We start from the raw sequence: 20,808 nt of genomic DNA on the forward strand, positions 1-20,808 counted from the left end.
ATAACGATCTAACCTTTTATCCAAATATTTGCATGGAGAGTATCTGAATACCTAGGCACCTCCTATGGATCTCTAATCTCTTTAATTCAAATCATTTTCATGGTACTTTTTACATTTTGACTTTTGTCTCATGCTGCATACACACAGAAGTCTCTCAAAATCTAGGCAGCCCTTCAACAAACCAAATTAAAGGAAGTTGTGTTAAGATGATAACTGATAGTTTAGGAAAATCAGCTGAGACTGGTAAAGGCTCCAGGGCTGGTAAAGCACATCCCACTCAGAATATGTCAGTGTAATCTGACTAACTTTATGTTCCTTATGTTTGTTTTTTTTAATCTGAAAATTTAATGAAATGAGAATACGTTCAGTAATCAGTAAGTTCACAGAATCATAGTGTCATTTAGGTTAAAAAACCCTCTAAGAACTCTGAGTCCTATAAAAAGGTGAGGAAGTACAGTATTTATATGGCAAACATCTATATGAAGATATGCTGATTATTCCAATCACTGGTTTTAAAGAGGAGCAGATTAAAGTCACAATATAATGATGAGTAATGATGAGCACTAAGAGATATTCCTCAAATGAATAACTGGTGTGAAAATGTCCTGCTCTGAAAATTCAATCTGTAAATTACTATCACTATAATCATTATTAAGTATTTAGGTCACTTGTACTAGCAATCACTTAGCTGAATAAATAAACCTGAACTTATATTGCACTCAAAACTGGTTTTAGTTGTCCCTGTGGAGTCACAGAAACTGTTTGGAGGGGCATGGAGGGGAAGAAGGGGCGGATATATGGTGGAACAACATTATTAATTTTAACTTTATATAACTTAACTACCTAAATGTTTAGAGATCAAAACAGAGCCAATACAACATAATTAGCATTAAAATTCTAAGTAGTAAAAACATAATACTAACTTTATTTCTCATTTAAAACTTACACATTTTAATGGCACTTAGTGGACTTTCTATATGGAAACATTGCATTGTAACATCTTCACAGGCCATTTCCAAAATGTAAAAAAAAATCCTTGTAAGCATTAATTTAAAAACTACTGGATTTCTATTCTCTTTTGCTCTTCTAAAAAATAGACACAAAATCCAAGGCCTCCAGTACATACATGCTACCTTTTTAATTAAAAAATAATTTAAAATAGTCACGGAAACATCTCCTTGTTTTGTGGTAATGTACTGACAGTACAGGAAATCCCAGTTAACACCAAGATGGGCCCTAGAAGAATGGCTGTTAGATTTATTAATAGAGGTACATTTCTCAAAGGCTTCAAAAGTATTTTCCTTACAATAAGGAGTGATAAATAGGTCAGCAAATGGATTCTGAAATAATTTCTGTAAACCAGCCAGAAAACCTTCCAGTATCTTCAGCAGATTTTGAAACAAGCATTCAGATCTTAGCTATTATACATTTTCCACATTTTTTCAATGAACAATGATGGCTTTCTGTTCTGAAAGCCAAACGTATCTTTGTCTTTTCTTCACAAAAGATCAGAACCCTGTAAGAGCCATCTGGACTGTTTCTTTGTATGGCTGTAGATTATGCAGATACGGACTTCAAACACAAACTGCAAAAATCCTATTGTAGCAGTAGCAACTGACTGGGATCTTCATCCAGGAGTGCTTTGAAGTCAAAGGAGCTGGATCAGGCCCTCCATGTGCCTTGCACAGTAAAATGATTTAACCTATTGTGGCAATTTATACATGTGATAATTGCTTTATGTCAGCTTTCTCACATAAACTCTTACCTCCAAGGCATGCACCCATGGCCAATGAGAAGATTAATGGTTTCATAGGCAAGTTAACATCTGGATCTTTACTCAGATTGAGAAGCACTGGAATCTGTGGTCCAAGAAGAAAAGAGAGCGAATCAGTAGACATTATCCAACCCTCAGCACAACATAAGTTCATTAAAGGAGACAAACCACCAGGAAATCCAAAGAGTAATGAGGGGGGAGGGATGTTTTGTCTTGATGTTGATTTCTCAATTAGTTTATTTGCATCATATGCTTGATAATTTTCCCACTGACTGTGCTTGTCCCATAGCAGAGGAGAAGCTATTGACACTAGGGCAAGCCTGACACAAGTACTGCTAACAAAACTGAGGCTGTCTTCAGCTTTTGAGTGCCTTCCATGAGACCCTTCTAGGTCTACAGGGAACTGACAGTGACTATAAATCAATTCCCCTTTAATTTCTTGAAAGCTAAAGGACAGAGATGTGTCTCCTCTTCATCACTGGAGATGATGGTAAAAGGTGCCCAGACCTTCACAGTGAAGATGGCTGTAGATCATGAGTCAGTAATCAAAAAATTACAAATCCTTTTTGTAATCAAAAACACCTGATCCATTAGGGGAAAACTGAGAAAACTCCATTTGGCAGGCTTCTAAATTCATAAGCAGATCAGAGTTATTTTACTTCTTATTTCAACATTTTATTTACCACAGAATGTGGATTTAGTTCACTGGGAAATATTTGCAAATGGTTTAATGCCAGCCAGCAGCTAAGCACCATGCGGTTCCCATCTCATACTCCCCCACACCTCCCCTTAGTGGGAAAGAAGAATCAGGAAAAAATATTAAACCTTATGGGTTGAGATAAAAACACTTTAATGATTGAAAAAATATTATAACAGCAATTAATAATTATCATTATAGTGAATAAGATGATGATGAAGATTTTAATGAAAATGAGATATAGAAAAAGGAGTACAATGGAAGATAAATAAATGATGTATAATACAATTGCTCACTAACTGCTGACTGCTGCCCAGCCCATCACCCAGAAGCAATTGGTGACAAACTCCTCGCAGTTTCTATACTGAGTGTGTCATTCTATGGTATGGAATATCCCTTTGGACAGTTTGTGTCAGGTCTCCTGGTTATGCCCCCTCATTCACCCTCCAGTTTCTTGTGCTTCTGCTCCCTGGCACAGCACGGGAAAATGAACAGTCCTTGACTTGGCATAAGCACTACTTAGCAACAACCAAATCAGTGTGTTATCAAGATTATTCTTATGATAAATCCAAAGCACAGCACTGTAGCAGCTATTACCAAGAAAATTAATTCCATGCCAGCCAAAACCAGAACAGGCAGTTTTATGAATTTCATTTAATTGCTTTAGCAAATAAAATAAAATTTAAAAACAACAACAAAAAAAACTCAAAAAACCAACAAAAAAAAAACACAATAAAAGACAAAAAAATACCAAAAAGAACCTGAAAAGCGAAACAAGATTTGTAGGAAGGCATAATAGACTTCATTAGGAAATTGGTATAAGGCAGGCAGCCTTTCTAGCCAGATCTAACACCAGTTCTCAGCCAATAACATTCTTCAAAGCTAAACAACCACCTTCATTTGGAAAAATGGTTTGAGTTCAAGAAAATTTTGTGACCACTTGGTTTGAAAAAATAGTGTGATCAGTACCTGTAGAGAGGAAGTTATTGGGGAGAGGTGACAATATTATTCACCTGTTTTTAACGTGTTCAGAGGTTTATGGGACCAAAACAGAAGAAGGAAGTATAAGAAAATGAAGAATAGTAAGACATGATGCAGGAAGAGATTTGAGAAAATAACCGTGACATATATTTAAATTAATTCTTTTTCAGAGCCTGTGAGTTTCAGTAGGGAATGGAGTGATGACTTTTAATCCTCCAATTTGTCATTTTAATGTATTTCACAGTTCACCCTCAAGGGATATGATCTCTTCTGCTTCCTGAAAAATGCTTTAGCTTTGATGGCTGAGCAATGCTCACCTTTATTGACTGCATGTGTTCTTTTGGTATGGAGCAATTTATAGGCTTTATGAAGAGTTACACCCCTTTCCCCAGTCTTCCCACCAGTAGTGATACATATCCCTCTTAAAACCCTCTTATTGATTAGCCCAGATAAGTTAATTTCTAAACAATTATTCTTGAATTTTACATTGCCTGAAAATGTCTATTTCTATTTAAAGGTCTAAAGAAAGCCCAACATGGCCAACATCTTGTCTGTTTTTTGCATGAAACAGTAAAGATGTCATTTCTCATCACAAAATTAATTTCTCTCAAACTGTCACATCTGGAACATGATATGCAATACAAAATTAAGTTATATTTATTTTAAAATAATTTAATGTTTCAATATTTCCAGTTATTGAGGTCAGTCCTAAAGCTGTGGCCAGACAGCTCCTTTAGTGAAGAGCAAATAATGCCCCACACCTCGCCAGTGCACCAGATGTGCAGAGAGGAGACCAGAGGAGGGGTGCTGGTACTGCTCTATCAGCAAGCATCTCCTCCTGGGATGAGCAGCAGACTTATAGAGTGAAAGCCTCTCAGCTATTTCTGCTTTCCAAAGAGAGCACTTTTATAACTAATTGCACACACCCTCATTGTACCAGAATAGTAACTTAAGCAAGTTACCAGGTCCTATAGTTGTGCAGTGCAGAAGAATTCAGCAGGTCAAGAAAACACTAGTTAATATTCAAGGATCACCTCCTCCAAATTCAGAAGCAAAAAGAAAAAGTCAGGCAAAAATTCCAGGAGGCCTGCATGGATGAAAATGGAACTTGTGGACAAACACAAACACAATTTTAAAAAAAAATCTTACAAGGGGGTGGAAGCAAGGACAAGGTATCCTGGGAGTAATAAAGAGAGATTGTACAAGTAGCCAGCAATCAGTTTAGGAAAGCTAAAGCCCTGATAGAGTTACATCTGGCCAGGGACATCAAGAGCAACAAGAAAAGCTGCTATAGAAACCTCAGTGATGAAAGGAAGACTAGGGAAAATGTGGAGGAAGGAACTAGGAGACCTGGTTATCTGGGACATGTGGAAATAGCTGAGGTACTCAATAACTGTTCTGTCTTGGTCTTCACCATCAAGTGTTCCAGCTACATTGCTCAAGTCAGAGAAGGCAAAGGTAGGGACTGGGGGAACAAAGGACCACCTGCTGTAGGAAAAGACTAGGTCTGAGACCATTCAAAGGAAACAGAAGGTGCCCAAGTCCATGATGACTGATGAGATATATCTGCAGGTCCTGAGTGAACCAGCCGAAGAAGTGACTAAGTCACAATGCATCATATTTGGGAAGTCATGGCAGCCTAGTGAATCTCACTGATTGGAAAATGGGAAACATAGCCCTCATTTTATAAAAGAGAAAAAGAAAGACCTGGAGAACTACAGGCCATCCAGTCTCACCTCAGTGCGTGGCAAGGTCCTTCTGGAAAGTATGCTAAGGCAAATGGAAAACAAGGAAGTGACTGATGACATCCAACATGGATGCACATGGTGCCTGGCTTTCACCCAAATTGGAGAGGCATGGATCTGATAGACAGACCATTTGGTGGATTAGAAATTGACTAGATGATCTTACCTAAAGAGCTGTAGTCAATGGCTTAAGGTCTGAGTGGAGCCCATTGACAAACACCACTCCTCAGGGAATGATATTGGGACTGGTGCCATTTAACACTTTTGTCTTCAATATGTACAAAATGTACAAGACGAGGTTGCACAGGGTTCTGAACAACTTGGTCTAGTGGAAGGTGTCCCTTCCCATGGCAGGAGGGTTGTAGCTGGATGTTAAGGTCTTCCAAACTTAAGGATTCCATGCTCTTATGATATTGTCTGGTTTGTACATTTGCGCAAACTGCCTGTGAAAAAGCAATTCACACCATTATTTTAGGGACTCATTGCTGCTCTGCACAATGGGACTTCACACACTTTGCTAAGAACTGCCTGTGGCAAAGATGTCTTCTGTGAAAACTGCAGAGAATATGCTTTAATAGAAAACAAACTATTTGTAGCTTCCCAAACTGCTGATGATTGCCCTGTCTCTGCAGATGGCTACAGCCTAGTCTTGCATTTTTACTGGGCAGTGAAATGCAGGACATCATAGATTACTCTGGAAGGGCAGAGGGCAAGGAAATTCCAAAAATAAATCTGGCATTAAGAACATGAGATACATGCTAAACATTCAGTACTGCAAGAGAAGAGCATCCAATAGTTTTAGAGACAATAAACAGTGGGCCAAAAATTATTTACTTTCTGAGACCTGTCAGAGACTAAGTCACCTTGTCAGCCAGATGATTCATGGAAATTCTTTGTTGCTCTATATTGAGGAAATAGTATCTAAACTCAGCTAAAAGAGGGATTTACTGTGGCTATCTTTTTACTTCCAGTAATATAAGAAAAATATAAACAGATGGCTTCAGCATATATCGCTGATAAAACATGTCAATTAAATTAAAGAGCATGCCGGCAATAACATCATGTCACTTAAAATTCTAAGGGCAGAAATTCACTGGCTATTTGAACATGACAATTCTAGGAAAGTCCAGGTCTTAAAAATTAGAAAGTCTGCCTGTCAAAGAATGTCATTGCAAGTTTTGCCTGCTGATGAAGGAAGAAAAGTATCAGAGGTTTAATAGAATGACAGATAGAGTATCAATGAAGCATCAATACATTTATTCTGCAGACAAAGAAAGCTGGATATGCAACATGAAAAAAACCTTGTCATTCAAAAATTAAAACGTGAGAAATATAATAGCCAAGCTCCTGGTTTATGATTTTTTTATGATAAAACACTATCTGTTTTTTAAAGGAATTCCCAGGTATAACTATATATACCAGATTTTCAGCTTGCAACACAGATTGGATTTGCTGCTGGCAACACAGCCTTTTACATACAGTCAGTGTTCACAGAGTTTCCCATAACGTATTTTTCAAACTCAAAGTCTGGGACCCTGAAACTGTAAAAGAACCCTTTGTATCAGCTGAATGTTCACAAGTCCACGGAGCATGATGGTATTCATCCCATAGTACTGAGGAAGCCAGCAGATGTTTTGGCAGAACCCCTCATGATCATCTACCAAAGGCCTTGGGAACCTGAGAAGGTCCCTGCTGGCTGGCAGGTTGTCAGTGTTATTCCAGTTTAGAGAAAGAGCATGAAGAAAGACCCAGAGAAACACAGACCTGTTGGTCTAACCTCAGATCCTGGAAAAAATACAGAAAAGATTATACTGGGCACCACTGAGAGGCATTTAAAGAGCACTACACACCTCAGGCACAGCCAACAGGGTTTACAGTGGGAAAGTCCTGTTAAACTAATTTGATATCCTTCTGTGATAAAGTCAACATCCTTATGGATGAAGGGAAGGTAGTGAATGTAGTTTTTCTGGATCCTAGGAAGGCTTTTGACACTGTTCCTCACCGTATGGTCTGGCTGTGGGATGAGCAGGTTCACAGTGCTCTGTGTGAAGTCCTGGTTGAAGGGCAGAGCCCAGAGGGCTGCAGTGAATGGGGTTACAGCTAACTGGTGACCAGGCACCAGCAATGGTCCTCATCTAGGGCCAGCTCTGCTCAAAATATTTATCAGAATATTTAACAGTCTGAAAGCAGGAGCTGAATGCACCATTAGCAAGTTTGCTGCTGATATTATACTGGGAGGTGCTGTTGTCTCTCTTGAGGGTTGATTGTACAAAAAGTCCTTGAGCGTGTCCAGAGGACAGCAACAAACAGAGGAGAGCAACCAGAAGGTGTGTCCTGTGGGGAGCAGCTGAGTTGGTGCAGTTTGGAGACAGGAGGGCTGAGGGGTAATTTCATTACTCTCTACAGCTTTCTGGGGAGGGGAAGTAGAGGCAGATGTGCTGAGCTCTTCTCTTGGGATCCAGTGACAGAGTACAGGGCAATGGCTCAGAGCTGCATTACAGCACATTCAGACTGGACATTAGGAAGCATTTCATTACTGAGAGGATGGTCAAACACTGGGAAAAGGTTGCTACAGAGGTGTTCAGTGCCCCAAGCCTGCCAGGGTTTAAGAGTCATTTGTCATATGCCCTTAACAACAGGCTTTAGTTTTTGGTCGGTCCTGATTTGCTCAGGCAGTTGTATTGGATGATTGTTGTAGGTCTTTTCCAAGTGAAATAGTCTATTCTATAATTCTACACTACTTTTTTACAGTATATCTTACTTGGTGACAAGAAGTGATTGATTTTCCTATCACTTGCAGATAGCTATCACAGTTGTCAGGCATGCTTATGCAAAGAAATGCAATAAACACTCACTCATGCAGACATATATTTAATCAGGGAGCTGGATTTTCACTTTTATATTTAGAGTGAAGGGGAAAGTCCTGGGATTACAGTTCACTGGGAAATTTTCAACCCCCTAATCTTGTTTGGGGGCAGTTCATTGTCTTTGCATACAGGATGAATTATTTGAAATAAGCAATTAGAAGATATTTCAAAAACTGTTTTGTCTTCATGCAGTTCCAACGCTCTATTTTAATTTTTTAAAAAAACAAAATTTTGGCAAGGCAAAAACAATACGTGTGCTCAACCTATGATGAGCTAAGTGCACTCAGAAACTCATCCCATTGTTTCTCGTAGGCAATTATCTTTGTACAGCATCCTCTGTAGCAAAAAATATGTGCTGTGTTCTGCTCTCTTCCCAGAGTTTTCAATTTGGCAACTTCAATACACGAATTCCATATGGTACTGACATTTTTGAATGTGGTTTACACCAGATTTATGCTTGTCTAGAGCAGAGAAGAATTTGACCAACAACAGTGTTGCACTGAAAAGGTATTTTCAGGGCAAGGCACTTCAAATAATACACTGATCTGATTCTTGTAATTTCCAAATATTTTAATAAGAGAAATCTTCTCCATGCTGCTGAAGACTACTGAAAATTATTGATATGTTCTCACTGTTTAAATAAACATACGAATATTTTGCACTTTAAAGTACACCCATCTTAAAATAAGTGAAAATATTTGTGTTTTGTTCTTATGGCTGCAGATAATGTGTTGTGTTTTAAGATAAGGAAGAATCCAAAATTGCCTACACAGATACATAGAATCTCTTGAAAATACTAAGAATTTCTTATAGAAAACCAGTTTTCTTATTGGTTTTCATTATTTCTTATTGGTTTTCATTATTTCAAGTCACAAAATAGTATATTTCCTAGAATTCTGTGTAATGCTGGCTCATATATATTCCAATTCCTTTTTCAAAATATCTACAGTTTCCACTTTTCACACCCTCTTAAGTTAACTGTTAAGTCAGCTATAAATTTTAATGTTGTTGAATCTGAAACTTTAAATGAAGCAGTCAAATTTATCCAAACACTTAATAAAGTGAAACTTTTAGTCTCAAGATCCATTAATTAGGCATAAATATTTTTTCCTCTTTTTTTTTTTTTTTTCTACACACAAAGCAAGCCATTATTAATCTGATTATCTCACTAGTACATGCACAGAAACTGAAAGGAAATTTTGGACAACCATACATCAACTTGATTGTTTAAAGGAAACACAATATCACAGTAACAGCTGTTTGCAGGTTTTTCTGTTTTGATTCCCTTCAGCTACACACCTAGCCTGAGTCAAGACTCAGGCTGCAATGGAATTTTGTATTTCTTCCATTCCTCAGGTAGTTCCTGGGTCAAAACACTACACATAACAGAGAATTGAAAGAGTTCACATCTACAGTGCCTTCAGCCCAGAGGGGCAGTCACCTCACATAGAAGACTGTCCCCACTCAATCCATTTCTGAGTTACTACATTGATTGTGCAGCCCATCTCCTCCCCCTGTTCCACATCTGGACAAGATGCACTAGATATTGTTTTAGGAGATAAGTGGAAGACCTTATCCAACAGCACAGAGGCAGTGTTGGGGACATCTCAGTTATGAACTGATGCCTGTCTTGAGGCTGCCCACCCCTGAAGGAACAAAACACTAAAACTTTTCAGATGCCGTTGCCACTCCAGTAGTTTTTTCCACAGTCAGCTGTGGGCTCACAATCAGAAGAACTGAGACTGGCAATACTGCCCCATTCCTGAAATACGGAACAAAAATCATGGTATACTTGTCTTTCTAATGCAGAAATGATACTATTAGCATCCTTGACTGTGAGCTGCCACCCGGCCTTTTATCATCTCTCTATGATAGCTAAGGAATTCACGTACGGGTCAAACAAGCATTATCCTATGAGACAGGTTTTTCTTAACTCCTGGTCAGTGGCAAAGCCAATGTAGGCAGAGGTCTGTGATGTCATCCTCCAACCACTTTTGTCAGTCATTGTACACAGCTGGTATCTATGAAGCTCACAGATTTTTTGTATCTGAAGGAGGCTGATGGATTCCACATCCCTAGCCAGTACCTGGTCCATCAAAGCTATGACTATATGAACACCTCGAGAGAGATAGACCCACTCTCATGACATTGTTCCCCACTGAAGGAGACTTACAGAGACCTGGAGGAACTCACTACATGTGTCTTTCGCTATTATGAGTGCAGGCTCCTTTGTGAAGCTGGAACCTTTTCCAAGGAAAGGACAGAATCATTCATGTCACTGCTATGTCACAGCAGGTGCCCCATACTCCTGTATCACTAAGGAATGTCAAACCAAACTCATATATACAAGTCCCTTATAAGTGAAAAGTCATTCTACAAAAGAGTTGGGTTCAATATATTTAATACTCCTCATCAGAAGTCCATAACTTCGACACATGTACTGAAAAATAGCCTTCCAAAACTAAATACTGCTTGTTATAAGAGTAGGACCAAAGTACTAAAGAATCAAAAAGAATTTTTAATGGAAGTTTAAAGATCTTGAGACTTAATTACTTAGAAATATTCTGTAAGTATTTTCTAGTGCAAAATGACAAAAACTAAAGTGCAAGCTTAATTATCAAAGTAGATGAATCTCAACTCTAGTTTGCCAAATAGCTCAGATAATGACTGCTTTTACATAGGTGAGAATATGCATGCATTTTTCTTCCTGTCTCTTCTCTCTCTCTATTAAAAAAATAATTAAAAATCATAGCAGTCTCTTAGGTTTATCCCAGAACAGAATGAGAAAAATATTAATTTGAAATAGCTTAAAAATGTTGACAAGGATCCCTTCCTGTCAATCTGTATTTGCCACGCTCAAAGACACAAAAGAAATGGTTTTCAGGCATCCCAAAGGATTCTTGCATTTCAGTCCCATTTCCCAAAATATACTCATTTCATGGTGCTATTGCTCCAAGCCAATTTTTATAGACTAGCTGGGTATGAGGCAAAAATCTTCTAAGTGAAGATTTCTGCATTATTGCTTGATAGTCCTCAAGCATCTGCTGGGAGGTGACTCAGCCCAAACCAATCCTTCCTTTCATGGCTATTCCTTGCAGTCTCTTGTGGTTAAATCAATACAATTTCACAGGAAACACCACAGTAATCAAAGCAAAGTGCCATATTAATGTATATTTATAGAGTAGTTACAAATTTGACCAATTCGTCATATTACCTACAAGAAGTGTCTTAAACCTTGGCACAGGTTAAAAGTGGACATGACCATCCAATAATGGACAAAAAAATTGTGAAGAAAAGATATACTTAGCTGAGAAAGAGCTGCAACAATGAAACACTAGTATGGTATAATGAATGAATTATCACATGTTAAACAGAGAACTTGATTGAATAAACCTATCTAAGCATGCCCTAATATGTTCTAATTTGATACTTTTCTGATATTAAAGCTCAGCTGCTGACAAGCATTTGTTATGCTTAACATAATTAAGTGTTGTTTAAACTAATTACAAAAGTAAGGTAGCAATAAAAGTTCAGGTCTTAAAAAAAACATTAGCATAACTACTCAGCACATAGAGTAAAAACATTGATAGCAGTGGATGGAGAGTGACAGTTTTCATCAAAATAGACAATTCTATTTTTTATGTGTGTATGTGGATATAAGAGGAGAAAATGCGAAAATGCAGCCAAAATAATGCCTCTGGTCCCACAGTTACCTGCAGCTGCCGTTGTAAATGGCCAGCTAGATACCATAACAGTATGAGTTAGTTTCTAATACTGATTCAATCTCAGAGGATAAAGTAAGCTACAGCACAGCAGAGATAAAAAAAAAAATCAAAAACGAAAAACCAAGCAGTAAATTGTAACCAGGCAGCTCAGCTCCCTTGCCAGCACCTGGGGGAGGATGTGCAGTGCTGCACAGACCTTACCATCGTAGCTGTGAAGGGGATGTTGTCAATCACAGAGGAGGCCAAAGCAGACACCCAGAGCACTAAAATGATGGCCACTGCCAAGCGCTGATCCTCAGGAACCACCTGGAAATGAGAGAGAGAAAATGAGAACTTTGAGATCAGTGTTGCTCTGTGTGTCCCCCACGGCAAAATTGCATGTTCTTTACAGTTTTAATTTATCGACAGTTATTATTCCTTTAGGCTCTGAGATAGGAAAGGCATCTTAGATAAAATAGGCTAACATTTAGTAACACAATTATGGTTCTTCTTCCAAGAAAACATGAACAAATAGAAGTACAAAGATTGATATTTCTAATACTCAGATTTCACACAAAAAAATACACTGTGAAACTATGAATTTTGATCTTTAGTTGTTTATACATTTTTCACCTTTGCATTTTTGGAGTTTTTAGACTACAGAAAAAGCTTCTCTGTTGCATTTATGGTATGTTTATTCTGGCTGTAAACAGATATATACATATTAAATATCACCCATGCCAAAGTATCACATGCTTTCTTGATATTTCTGATTCAATCCTTAACATCAAATTCAAAATAAAAGTATTCTTTATTGTTCTACTGGAGTAAAACTATTTTTCTTAACTGTTACAAAATATGAATATTTTAAACATACCTTTATTAACAAAGCAGTCTGCTCTCCTATATAGTCTATTAAGTGCAAATGAGCCAAGGCCTGGAAAAAAAAAATACATTGATATCAACTAATGAACTGCATGATGTACTTACTTTTTTTCACTGGATGTAAGAAAAGGCATCAATTTTTTTCCCATTTGCAAGATATTGATATTCAACTCATGTAGCTTCTACAGAAGTAATTTTAGGCAAGAAAAGACACAGCAGAAATTGGTGGCTGTATTTGCAGAAGCGAGTAATGGTTGTACTGAAATGACTTGTAGTGTTACTCGAGCATGGGACACAGGATCAGAGAACGGCTGAAATTTAAATCTGATGTTATTCAGAGGATACATGTCTTCTGAAAACCTGAACACAACTGATTTTAAACCAACTTCCCCAAAAACACAATATAGATAGAAGTGTATGTGTTTCAAAGGTTGGATGAAATCAGGCATCTCATACTCAGTTTCAGATGAAGAAACAGGAAAACAAATTATGTTTCTGTTTTATGGCCTTCTCAGACCCACTGAAAAAAAACCAAAAACAAAAACAACAAACATACAACAAAAGCTACAAAAACCAGTATTCATCTGATAAAACCAGGACTTGGAGATCTTGGATGAATGGGAATTGGCAGCATCATCTGAAAGGCAGGAAATCCATCTCTCCAAGGCCCAAGTTAGGCATGTAAACTAAGGAGGTGAGCCCTGTAAGCACTGACCCCAGGACAAGCTGGATCAGAGTGCTCCATCCTCCCTGTGAGAACCATACCCAGTTGTACAAGACATTTAGACAGCATCCTGTGGTGCTACCAGAGATGAAAAAACATAGGAAGATTTCATTCTGGTGGTGCTAACTCTGATCTCTCCTTGGGCACACAGAATACAGGCTGAGACTTCACACCCAAGAGCAGTGACCTTTTCCCACAAGGTAAAAGGGTGATTTTAACTCATGAGTGCTGGCCTTTAATTCACTTTGGTTTTGTTTTCTTTTCTTGTAGGCATGAAGTACTATTTTCAAGTTTAATAAGTTATATCTATTTTATGTCTTCTCAGTTTCTCATGGGAGAAAATCACATAATTTTTGGTTTAGCCTAGACCATGCTGGTTGGCTTGTTTTCATTTTTTTCTGTCAAGTAAAATAATCAGACAGCTGCAGTATCTCACTTACTGACATCAGTCTCTCACAGAGGAGAAGAAGTCAGTATCCACACAACACAGCTCCATATAAAGCCTCCACCTAGCAGTCAGACAGAGCCCTTCAGAGACTGCAGTGGGAAAACATACATTCAACTCCCATGCTGTCAAATTCCATGGCAGGTGCAGACAAAGATCCTAATGGGTATCGAGTGGTGTGGCATGGGACACTGTCTTGTCAGCACTAAGATGCTTTCATTCAGACTGGCAATTGCTGTACATGCAGGTCAATTGGACATCAGATGAATGGTAGTGGTTTGGGTACCACCACGTCGAAAATTTGGCCAAGAAATGTTATTTTGTTTAGTAATACATTGAACAAGAAAAGGTTTCTGTACAATTGAGAATACAGCATGCAGAAAACAAGCACCAAAACTTTTAAATATGTGCACATACCCCTTACACTTTAAAAAAAAAAGAACATTTTTTCATTACTTTGGCTTCCCAGAAGAAAGTTTCCTAAGACATTATTTTTTGTTGCTGATTTTAAGTTACCATTTTCTTTCTAAGCTGTGTTGCTTTATCAGCTCAAAGGTTATGACAGTGACTTTTTAAACGGATGTAAAAGCAACATCCTTAATGAACAGCAACAGTTTTTTATCATTGCTTTGTGTTCACACTTCAAGATAAACTTTTAAAGAGATAGTTGTCAGCAATTAGAGCCCAGATTCACATTCAATTAATATTGCTGCCTTATTAATTATCTACTAAAAGGATGTATTGTATTTCAGTAAAACTCAAAATTCATTCTGGAACTGAAGAAAAAGAGGTGTTCAGGACACACACATCACTCCTGCAAGAGAGCCCGCAGGTAGCCCATCTTGTTAGAGATGGTGACAATATTAATCACAAAAATAAATTTAGCATATCTCTATGATCTCCAGGCCAACCTCCTGCAAGCACCCAAGTGCGAGTCAGCAATTAGTACCCTGCCACTGTCCTCCCCTGCATGTAAACTGCACAGAAGGTCTCCTGGATATTCCGTGTCTTCTAAGAGGAGTCATCATTATTGCACTAATTGGTGTCTGCAGGCATACTAGTTCCTGTGGGGCAGTTCACAACAGAGCTTTTCTGCAGAAAGAAATCATGTGCCATTTTAAAACCAAGTCTGATTTATGCATAAAAATTTTCATTAATCCTCTTGTGGACAGTATGTCATGATGACTCTTGTAAATAAACTCTGCCTGAAGGAATTAAGGTAACATGTCAATCTCTACCATAAAACTGAACAAAGAACTGTAATCCTTAGAGGCATAGGGACTTATTTTACAGACAGAAGAAGCAGAAAGGTTTTTATAGCATGCAACAGCCATTTGTGGATAAATACTAAAAAGACAGTTGTAAAGATTACCCAAGGGAAACAATAGAAAACAACAGAGCTCCAAAAATATTTCCAAGTTTTTCATTGCAAAAGATGAAGCAGACAGGACTGATACACCCCAAAAGGCAGAACCTTCAAGAGTTCCCCTGTGGTTCAGGCACTCAAATCACATCTTCCAAAATGTCTGGAACTCAAATCACATTTTCCAAAATGACTTGCAGCCTAAGTCCCACACAGGTTTTTAAATGTGCCTTGTAATAGGAAAGAGAACATTTATAGCAATAGGAAACTGCTTCAGACTGGGAACTATCCAAGCTGAAGGATCACCAAGGGTGAGCAATATGAGCTGACAATTTCTGGCTGCCCTAGACTGTGGAAAGATTTCTTGTACTTCAACATATGTCTTTGTTTTGACCAGTTTCTTCTTGACACTGGTAATTTAAAGGAAAGAAAAATGCCATGGAAAGGACTGTCACCTATTAATCCAATAGATTCAGATAAAAATTAGCAGTGATGATATACACAGAACATTTTTTCATTCATTCTGAAGGAGAATTTAATGCCTCAATTTTGTTCTTGATTATCTGGACAAGTTTCTTTCATGCTGTTATTCTAGAGAGCCATGAAAAATTTTCTTGCATTAGCAAACTATTCACTGGTGACCTGAGAAATAAAAAAAATGAAGTTTAGTGAATTATAATAGTTGCATCCAAAGTCTGGCAGTAAATGGCAAATAACTTCCTGTGTATTTTACTATGGTATCGTGCAGTCACACAGCACTTAAATCACAGCCAGTCAATCCAAGTTTAAACAATAAATACATCAGGGAACACAACTAATAAGCTGTTACAACAGCAGTAGACAAAATAAACATGGCTTCAGCATTGATTGCCTATAAGAGCTAGAAAATTCAAGTTTATATGGAACCTCATGAAAGGGAGAACTAAAAATTGTCTGTTCTAAGGAGCACAGAATAAATCAATTCTTCCTGATGAATTTTATACTTCGTAGCTCACAGAAAACTTCGTAATGATAATCAGAGTTTCCACTCATCTTGGAGGTTACCAGATTTTGACTTCCATTTTGGCATTAATTAGAGTTGGTTGGATTGATTCTTGTTTCTATTTGCTTCAAATGTTGTCCCTATTACTGCTGGTAATTTTTTTTAATAGATTCCAATTTCCAAATTCTTGGGATCTTTTCAATTATTGTGAGGCAAGAGGGGACAAAAGAGGCTATATGAGAAAATTAGTTATCACAGGCTTTTCCCAGGCTCCTCACACAGGAAATTCACTGGCCATGGCAGTGTCAGTGGTCACTTGGATATTGTCAGTCATGCTTCTACAACACTGTTACATCATTAACAACAATTAACAACTGAAAAATAGTCAGTATTCTAGAAGCTTAATTAAAAAGTTAATGTGAGTAGCCATACACACACACGCAAAAAAAAATCCAAATATTTGGGTTAAAAATAAATCTTCTCAAGCTATACAAAAGCATCAAACAGGGAATAAAAGTGGATGCAAACAAGGATGGACATGGATGTTATCAAGCAGAGAAGCACACAGAAACTACACAGCAAGATGTCCAGGCATTTCAAGAGCTGAATATTTTGTAAATTAGCATTGCAAACAGAAATTCAGTGTTATTTTCCTTTCAAATCACACTCTTACGAGATGTCTTAGGCCATTTGGTAGCCAGCACGTAGCAAACCGCACTAGAAACATTTTCCAACTCTGGTTTAATCTTGTTCTATTGTTTTTCCTATCATCTGCATAAATAATTGTAAACAAACACATAAAATATCTACACACGTAGACCAACAATAAACCCAGAAACTGAAATTTAAATTATAGAAAAATGATTGTGTCAGATACATTCAACAAAAGCAGAATAGAGAAAAATAATGAGACCAAGTTTATAATGAAAATTTAAATATGAAAGAGATCCAACAAACTTTCATTCTCTGCTATTTCTCTCCATATTACCATAACTACATTTGATCAACAATATTCCATGGGATTTAACCAGCAGGAGGCCTCTCTCCAGGAGCATAATTCACATTTGAAATCTTTTGCAATTCTTCAGGCTTTAGAATCAGAGTATTACCTCCATGAGAACAAACAATGCTGCAAAGAAAAGGAGGGTTGCCCACTCAACTCTGTTCAATATCATCTCAAAATCGTGGATGTCTGCTAGCACTAGCAGCCAAAGGGCTCCCAACATGGCAATCCAGCCTGCATGAGAGAAAGAGAGAACAGTGCTTTACACTTCACAGCCTTGTTATGTGCTACCAACATGTAAGCTACACTACTGTGATTTTCAAAGATTTTTGCCATATTTTTGTTCTGAGTGTAACAGAAAAAGTTCACCAATACCACAGGATGAATGGTCTCTACTTTCAAATAAAAATAAAACCTAAAATAAAAAAAAAACAAGACAAAGTTGGGTTACCCCAATAATCAATGGCTTTGGATCACAGAGAAACCTTTAGGTATTTAGGAACAGTGAAAGATTCTGCAGCTCCTGGAAGGCTGGCTGCATCCCCTGGACCTTGGAGACTCAGTGGCTGCCTGCTCTAAAAGGTAACCAGGAAAGGAAACTCTCCTTAGGAAAGAAGAGCAACTTAGAGCAAAAGAGGCTCTCTTCAGATATTCTGCTTCTGTACAACCTGAAGTATATTAATAGATATTTAGGTAACTAATTGAAAGAAAATGCTACTCAAGTACACAGTTAGCCAGAAAATGTAGCAAATCTCCTGTCCAAGCAAGGCCTGCTTTCCCTCTGCACAGTTAAAATTCTATCTAGAGCTGTCTGATCCCTCTGGTTCATTTATCTTAAAACTCACAGAGCTCCCAAAGCACCAGAGGAAAGAGAATTGTCAGTTCAGAATTGTGGAGGAGAGGACAGGACAGGACAGGAGACTTTCTTTTAATTTTTTATTCACTATGAAGAATTTTGAAAGTACTAGGATACATTAAAGACTGGCTTCTCTGTTCATTTTTTTCCTAGCTTCCTGGGCCACAAAAGAGAGCCATGAGAAAGAGAAATAGAAATAAATTTTAAAAATAACTTCTCATTACCCTAGTGAAAACAAAGCCCATTTACAGCTCCACAGACCACTTCTTTTACTGCCTTTTAGTGCTTCTGCTTCACTACAATCGATGTCTCAGAACGAGAACCCAGAGAAAAACTAAATCTAAATTCTATTTTTAACTATTGAAGAGGGTGACATTTTCTATTTATTTTAGGGAAAAGGAAATGAAATTTTATTATAAAATGTATCTTGCAAATTTATAATGCATTCTTCATAAGACAGTATTTCCATGTCTTCTGTGTAGTGCCAGAGAAAAAAGTACAGTAGAAATTGCTTAAGCTCTTAGTTTTTCTCATAGTCAGGACACAAAACCACCTTTGGAATAATATTTAGCTCATAAATGAGTGGAGCACAATTGCAACCCTACTCAAAAAAAAAATTTCTTATTTTAAAATAATCAAGTAGATGACCTTGAAAACATGAAACAATCTAACAGAATAAAATAGAAGTTTAGAATTTAGAAGTAGGGAGCAGAAAGAGAAAGAAATTAGGGAGAAAAATTACAGTGTAATTTGTAGGCCTCTCAAATGCTCATTAAGAGGAATTTGCATTCCTCAGCAAAAGTAATTTTGACCTACTACCTCACAGTAGGAAGTCAGAAGCACAGAAGCATAACAAGCTTCCTCCAAACAAAGTGAAAATGTGGACACTGTATGCTTACTTTATATGCACAGAATTTGGAGTAATGCATTTATGAAGACTGAGAAAAACTCACTTTTCTGGAAACTGAAATGGCACTTGAGACATTTGGACTGAAAACCAAAGTGAGGGTAACATTGCACGATCTCACTGATGGCCTGGGCAAAACACCAGGCTGCTCAAGACAGTGCAAAATAGTACATTTAGGGAGGAAGAGATAAAACTGTAAAAATCCAGGACAGGAAGCAACAGGATGCCAAATAAAAGTCCTACAGAAAAGACTTGAGAAACACAGCATATCACAACTGAATCTCATGGCCCACTGAAATACAGAAGCAGGGCTATACATAGCAAATTCAGTGAAGCAACCTCTGCTCTCTGGTAAAGCCTTGTTTGTGTTAGGTTGGTTTTTTTTGGGGGGGTGGGGGCGTGGAGGAGAAGTTGTTTGGCTGGCTGGCTGGTTGGTTGGTTGGTTGGTTGGTTGGTTGGTTGGTTGGTTTTTTACAACAGTTTGTACTGCATATTGTTAATGAGTTTTGTTTTGTATTAATTAGATAATTTAGACTCTAAGTGCTTGTATTATCGTAAGATTACTTTGGTTACTTACTTTGGTTGCACTGATACAACTTTTAATTAAACTGACAATAAATTCTCAGCTCCAGATAATAGGGGATGGTTCCCTTTTTGCCCAGAACATCACGAGCTTAAGAAGACCATGGATACTTTGAGAGCAGGAGCCTACTGCCATACACAGAGAAAGTATTTGTAGTCCAAATGTTTTGGAGGCCAAAGCTATTTACTTTACTGAAATAGCTGAATTTCCAAGCAACTACAGATTATTCAGGATGGTATTTTTAGCTCTACAGGAAAGGTCCACAATTGTTGCTTCCCAAGCTTTGCATCTGTCATCATTTGTTTAGTTTATCAAGTCATGTTAGAAAGCTTTCCAAAATAATGAAATCCAATTTAAATCAGAATTTTAAAAAAATAAAGACAAAGGAAAAAAATAGTCATTGTGACAGCTTTAAATGCAGTTGACAATAAAGCATCATTTGAGCCGTTACTTAGAAGTCAACACCTACAAGTTTTCATCAGCTAAAACTGATTCATTTCCTAGACCTAGCTAATTTCTAGATAAATGTTAGCTTTGGTGACAAATTAAAGACCAAATGTGGACTTTTCACAATGAGGATATAGTGACATAGGAAATGCAATATAAGATGTGCTAAGCTTAATGTCATTCTTGGCATCTGGCCTATGCTTTCTTAAATCTAGCTTGTTCACCAGTTTTTATATCTTAATAGCTGTCTGTCTCACCAGGATTTTTTGTTTTCTTAAGTATTAAAAAATTATTCATCAGCTTATTAAACTGGTCTATGGTTTTTGTCAGATATTTTATAAAACAACTCCTGAATAACCCCGAGTAGCTCTATAATGAGCAGTTCATCTTAATTATTGCACAAATTAACCTGAAAACAAACATAGGGAAAATACAAACATTTCATTTTTTTTTTTCCTCTCCAGTGGGAAAAACACATTTTTAAGTCAATTTTGTCTGATTCTGCAAATATAGTTTTATTGTTTGTAAACATTGTAGAGCTGCACAGAATTCACAGCAACTCAGCAACTCACTGAACTGACTAAAACCAAATCAAAGATAAAGCACCTTCCCAACAGAAGAATAAAGAATTAAGCTATAAATTGATTTTGGTGGTTTTTCTGACTCAGTCACTTTGAATGCTCCCTTCAAAAAAATCTAGCTTAAAATTCCAACAAAATCTTACTTTATATTATTTTTGAAATCTTTTTGGACATATTAATATAGTTCAAAGCTCTAGACATGCCTGCCTAAAAGATAAAGTCAAAATGGTTGCCAGGTCCAATCCTCAAAGAGGCTTTACTTTC

General features: G+C 37.4%; 1 protein-coding gene across 2 annotated transcripts in view; it reads right to left on the bottom strand.

Moving 5' to 3' along the window:
- The window catches only part of OCA2 (OCA2 melanosomal transmembrane protein), a 154,015-nt gene that overhangs the window by 49,077 nt on the left and 84,130 nt on the right, over window positions 1–20,808 (bottom strand). For both annotated transcript variants that reach the window (XM_023948651.2, XM_086880634.1), the window contains 4 exons: window positions 17,277–17,404; window positions 12,646–12,705; window positions 11,991–12,095; window positions 1,766–1,859 (listed from right to left, as the gene is read on the bottom strand). In XM_023948651.2, the coding sequence (XP_023804419.1) occupies window positions 1,766–1,859; window positions 11,991–12,095; window positions 12,646–12,705; window positions 17,277–17,404 (387 nt within the window). The remainder of the gene's footprint in view (window positions 1–1,765; window positions 1,860–11,990; window positions 12,096–12,645; window positions 12,706–17,276; window positions 17,405–20,808) is intronic.

Source organism: Cyanistes caeruleus, chromosome 3 (assembly GCF_971803275.1).
Source record: "Cyanistes caeruleus chromosome 3, bCyaCae1.hap1.1, whole genome shotgun sequence".
Lineage (NCBI taxonomy): Eukaryota > Metazoa > Chordata > Aves > Passeriformes > Paridae > Cyanistes > Cyanistes caeruleus.